This window comes from Rattus norvegicus, chromosome 1 (assembly GCF_036323735.1).
Source record: "Rattus norvegicus strain BN/NHsdMcwi chromosome 1, GRCr8, whole genome shotgun sequence".
NCBI lineage: Eukaryota > Metazoa > Chordata > Mammalia > Rodentia > Muridae > Rattus > Rattus norvegicus.
The window spans coordinates 4,589,824-4,595,872 of NC_086019.1; the positions used below are offsets into that span (position 1 = coordinate 4,589,824).

General features: G+C 43.7%; 1 protein-coding gene across 4 annotated transcripts in view; it reads right to left on the reverse strand.

Annotated features, from left to right (window-relative positions):
* Ust (uronyl-2-sulfotransferase) overlaps nt 1-6,049 on the reverse strand; it is a 295,264-nt gene that overhangs the window by 102,508 nt on the left and 186,707 nt on the right. For all 4 annotated transcript variants that reach the window (XM_063265960.1, XM_039081060.2, NM_001108458.1 and 1 more), the window contains 1 exon segment: nt 1,627-1,706. In XM_063265960.1, the coding sequence (XP_063122030.1) occupies nt 1,627-1,706 (80 nt within the window).

Genomic DNA, 6,049 nt, shown 5'->3' on the forward strand with positions numbered 1-6,049 from the left:
GCTTGGAACCATGAAGAGGGCCCATGAGAGGCTCTGGTCAAAGTGCAGTCTTGTTGCAGCAGAAGACCCCAGCAGTTTTAGAGAAGCCAGTAACATGATCACCAAGAACGGGAGCAGCAGCGGAGTGAAAACAGCCAGATCCTAGAAGAGAAGCTGTGTGTGTTGCAGAGGGCGGAACCAGAGAAGTGACCTAAGCCCTTTGGAAGAGTCCAAAAGATCATGAGTGGACCCCAGACAGTGATGGTTGGAGTTTGGTTTTGCTTTGATTTGGTTTTGACTATGCGCTGCTTTTTTTGACTTACTGCTTTGAAGTAAGAAAGTATTTGATTTATTTTTGATTTTACTGGAGCCCACAGTTAAGGGACTTTGAATTTTAAAAGACTTTGGATTTTAAGGAGATCGAATATTTTAAAAGGACTGAAACCTTAATGTGTTTAAATTAGTAAAAACTGCAGAACTTTTAAAGTTATTCATGTTTTTTAATGTGAGGTCTTGGATGTGAATAAGAAAGGAAGGGTTATGGCTTAATAGTGATGTGTTTGCATCAGGTTGACAAGGGGTTGGTTGTACTAGCTAGTTTTGTGTCGACTTGACAGAAGCTAGAGTCATGAGAGAGGAAGAAGCCTCAATTAAGAAAATGCCTCCATAAGATCCAATTGAAAGATGTTTTCTTAATTAGTGACCAATGGGAAAGAGCCCAGCCCAGAGTGGGCGGGGCCATCCCTGGGCACGTGGATCTGGGTTCTACAAAAAGCAGGCTGAGCAAGCCATGTGGAGCAAGCAGTAAGCAGCATCCCTCCGTGGCCTCCATATCAGTTCCTGCCCTGTGTGAGTTCCTGTCCTGACTTCCTCCAATAATGGACAGTGATGTGGAAGTGAAAGCCAAATAAACCCTTTCCTCCCCAACTTGCCTTTGGTCTTGATGTTTCATAGCAGCAATGAAAACCCTAACTAAGGTGGCATTAATGAACCATGAGAGAAGGAACGCACAGAACTTGAAGTTTCAATTAAACCAAGTGAAGGCCCCAGAACTCGAATTTGAAAGTTTACATTCTTATTTAAAAAAAAAGAAACAGTAACAACAACAAAAGAAAACCAAACAAACAAAAACCCCAAGTAGATAAAAAGTATCTCACCAGTGTCAAATACGCAGGACTTGGGATGATTAGTTTAAAAACAAATAAAACAAAACAAGGAAAGTAAGAAGGAGCTCTTTCTAGCAGAAGAAACACTCAGTACCCTACTGCTGTGTTGTCCCTAGATTGCTATTACTATACAGGTTCACACTGTAGAAAATGTATGGCAAAGCCCTCATTTCTTGCCTCTGTTTCAATATGAGAATCATATCCTCCCACCCCTGCTAAACCACCATTCCATTCGAAATCTTGTCATTGAAAAAAATTCCATGTTCTTATAATATTTCAGCTAGTATAGTCTAGGAAGCAGTGTTTCGAACTTTGATTTCTGGGTAGTAAAGCCAGCTAGGTTGAGCACATCCTTTGATGGGGATGGCTCTGATGGTTGTTGATTCGAGTGGACCAGACTGTTCAGCGGTTGCTCATGAGATGGGGCATAAAGACCCAGAAGGCAGGAAATAAATGACCACAAAGCTGGAGAGTGACTCACCTGGAGAAGTTGAGGAAGTGGACGTGTCTCGTGAATAAATAGGGCTGTTCGACGGTACTTATATTCTTAATCAGTTCCATCTATTAAAAGAAGGACAGGGTTAGCACTCACAGGAACTAACTCTCTAAGCCACATGCTGAAGGTTGGCTGCCTTGCTCCTTTCACCCCAACTCATTTCTTCTGGGCCAGGGCCAGAGAGCTGAACTTGTTGCAAAGTGCAAACTTTCTCATGAGGTTCTTTCACTAATTGTTGGGAGCGGTGCCCTTAAAACCCTACATTATTGATGTTAATAGTATGGTTAGAGTTAAGTATGACTAGGTTCATGGGAAGTACCCAGTCAGCTACAGAAGACTAATACGAATCTGGTGGTCAGGATGAATAATGGTATGACAAAGTTGTGACCTTGATGAGAAATACATCTGACGTCAGGATGCCCAATGATATGACCTGTAACCTTTCTGAGAATCCAACATCTAGTGGTCAGGTTGCCTAACGATATGTTAAACTTGTGGTGGTCAGGATGCCCAATGAGATGACAAACCTGTGACCTTTCTGACATCCTGTTGATGTCAGCTGATTGCCTGACCACAAGAGCTGTGTCCTTGGCCTGCATAAATATTTCCCACTTCCCCCTCCGTCTGTTACCCCTGCTATGGTATAAATTCAGCCTTGGGAAAAAAATAAAATTGTCGCCTTGATCAGATTCTTGTCTTGGCATCCTTTGCGTCTCTTGTCCCCCATTCTCTTCCAGGTACCCTCTGCACCCTCATTGACTGTCCTGCAGGACAGGACAACTAGCCGGGGCAACTAATAAATCAGCTTTCTTGCCAGACTGATAGCCCTGTAACCAATCTGGTTGATTATGGCTAGAAAAACAATGCAATGGATTAAGTATTTTTCTTAAATGTTTGTATGTGACATGCATGTGCTGCATATGTACACATATGCAGGTGTGTGCATGCATGCATGCATGTGTGTATATATGTATGTGAGTATGCATGTATGTGTGCATGCATGCATGTATGTGTGTGTATTTATGTGTATATGCAGGCATATTGAGCGAGAGTACACATCTGGGATTTTAGTCCTTGCTTTCCCCTTAACAGAAAGTTTCTTGGCTGTTTTTCCTCAGTGTATACCAAGCTGGAAGGCCTGTGAGTTCTAAGAATTCTCCCACTTTCACTTTGCCATAGGATCCTGGGGATTACAGGAGCTGGTGCGGTATGCACAGCTTTTACATGGGGTCTGGACATCCAAATTCAAGTCCTTTCATGTGCATGGCTAGTACTTTTCCCCGCTGAGCCATTTCCTCGGCCCCAGACTAAGTAAGTTTAGCTGGGGAAAAAAAAAATCAACATTTTACTGCTAAAATGCAGTTAAGAGAACACTTTTAATTACCTTCTTTAAAGTCAAACCAGGAGAAGGTGTTAATCATCTCTTTGTATTTCTGTGACATTATTGAGACTACAGAAATATTTTTAAACCAGTGTAGCAGAATTTAGAGTGGGAACAGAATAAGTCTGCTTCATTATCTTTCTCTTTGATTATAAAAATTTATAAGGAACATATTTCATGGGACCTCTGAAAGTCTTGGGATATTTTGGTGGGTGGTCATGTGAATTATTTATTTGCAGTTATCAGTAAGGCAAAAAAAAAAGCATTTTATGTTTGTACAAGCTGAGTTTTATGGTCTCCTGTGACATGTCACGATTCAGAAAACGTTTAGTGAAAGGAGTTAGAAATTCCAAGCATTCTCAGACCTCACTGACATCCTGAATTCTTTCTCTAGAATTTCCAGTTGCCCCTACCAAAATGGACATGGTGATCTTTTTTTTTTTTTAATTTTTTTTAAGTCATTTTGAGACTGCCCTGTAGATGAACATCAGAGAAGGAGTATTTCAGATTTTATGAGCTAGAAGAAGTTGAAAATGGGAGACAAAACTGGCCATTCACATATTAAACATGGCAGCAATGGTAACATAGCGAGCCTGGGCTATCTTCTTCCCAGGGTCTAACATAGGGGCTGCACCACGTGGAAATCCGTGATCATTACTCATGTGATGAACTAGACCAAGCACCTGCTCTTTTATAGACCCAGACAATCTGTCTGAACCCACTAACTAGTCATTCCTGCTTACAACGAACGGAGAAATCAAGTTGAACTTAATAGTTAAATGGATCAGCTCCTCAACCTGGGGTTTTGCTAGTTGGGAGAAGCTGGGGAAAGCATGTGCAAGCCTAGTCCTTCTTTGGGCTTAAGTCTAAAGGGAAATTGGATCCTGTTTCTGCATCTCCAGTTTCTCTTCTAAGCAGCCCCTGCATGTTCTGGTAGTCAAGCTTCCTGCTAGAGCACACTGTTCATTCTGGGTTGTGATGAATTGCCCATCTATGGGCATAAGCCCATAAACCTTGCTAATTTGTCCCAGAGGATGGCAGCTTACGAAAGGAATTCTTGCCTGTGTGTGTGTTTAAGATACAGACGATCCGCGCTGTTATCTCTAGATGACTTTAATTCAGGTGGTTCCCTGTGTACATAAAAGTCATGTAAGAATAATACCCTTGGTAGCACTGAAGAACCAAACTGGAAAAGACCTTGGATCTTCCCCCTATTCAACACTCCAGCCCCAACCCCCCTGGAAACATATCAATATGTTACAGTTAATGACGGAAGGGAATGGTTAGACTTTTGGGAACAGTGCCACAGTGTCATAAAGCTGTCTATTTCTCAAGGAAGAATGGATTGGTAGTGACAGTGTGTGACACTCTTTCTAGACGTATCCTTAAACAGACCCGAGCTTGCCAGAGCTCGCATTCATTGTGTTAGTGGAACGAGCGCAGAGTGTTCCTCCCTTACATGGTTTGTCACTATTCCCTGAGCAGTAGAACCCCTTATGGCACATGCACAGGCTGAGCACTGCTTGCTCAAGCACCATTTGACCTCCACCACTGCTAACACTTGACCCACTTCTAGTGACAAGACATGGCCTCCCGAACTCCTGCTGCCCAGTGCTCCTGCTGCCATTAGAATCCTGCTTTTTTCTTTGCCTTGATCCTTGGTGCCACTGTAGCAACAAAGACACTACCTAAAGGGCCATGGAGGGCACCTCTGCTGTTTTCTGGGTCACATAGGTCTTACTTCTGGCTTCTTCCTGATTCTGCTGCATATGCCACTCAACAGTCATTATCTGTCTACTAATGCTCAGGAGATAAGCACACAGCACTGTGCGTGGACAGACTGAAGAATGTCCCAGGGGCTCTGCTTGGTCCACTAGATCCAGAACCACATCTATTTCACTCTTTACCCGATGCAGCCTGGGACAGTCTGGCTCAGGTGACGACGCTCTCCATAACACATCAAAATAGACCCTGCCTCCTCGTTCCTTCCACATACCAACATCCATACGAAAGCCTGATCAGGACAGAGTTTAGGAACATGTTTCCTCTTTCTAGAATATCCTGCTTTTTCCAGCATTTTCAAGTCTGTCCTCCATCCCTCCCTCCAGCGAAAATATCTCCCTCTTCCAGTTTGGCTTCCAGCATCTCACTTTTCTTCAACATGCGTGACCTCCAAGTCAACCTCAGACAATATACCACTTGGTGTGTGACTATAAAGAAAAAAAATATTGAGTCCTCCCTCTCAAGAAGTTCAGTGTGGGAGGTGAGACAAACTAGAGGGAAGGTGAAATCCAGGGATAATACCACAGAGTGGAAAGCAAACAAGTGACATGTCCGGCCTACCTGCCGATGCAAATGGGGCTCGTGCCCCTAAGAGGGTGACATGGAAGGATTCACAGTAGAAGAGGGACATTGTGGATGTGATGCAAGGCAAAGGTAAGGGACAAACACAAAATGGAAGACGCTGGGAGAAGTGTCTGCACCAGAGGCTGGTCCTTGTCATTAACTTTAACTGTTAACTTGACAGTTGACGACCTGGAGTCCTCTGAGAGGAACTGTCTTGGGCACATCTTGGGGGCTTATCTTGACTATTAGTTGATACAGTGCTGCCATATCTAGGTGATCCTAAGGTACACAAAAGAGCCAGCTAAGCAAAGCCTGCGTGTGTGCCAGAGAGTGACCCGGCAAGCAGTGTTCTGTCTGTTTCAGGCACCTACCCTGACTTTCCTCAAGGATAAACCATGGCCTGGATGTGTAAGTCAGATAGGTCCTTTCCTTCCCGAGTTGCTTTTGGTCAGAGTATCTTACCGTAGCAACAGAAAGAATTTGAGGGCCGCCATTAGAGCAGCGGTCCCCAACCATCCAAACGCTGTGACCCTTTGATACAGTTCCTCACGCCGTGGTGACCCTCAACCGTAAAATTATCTCATCACTACCCCATCACTATGATTTTTGCGACTGTTACGGATTGTAATGAATACCTGACGGGTAGGATGTGTGACACATTGTCAGACACCCCCAAACGGT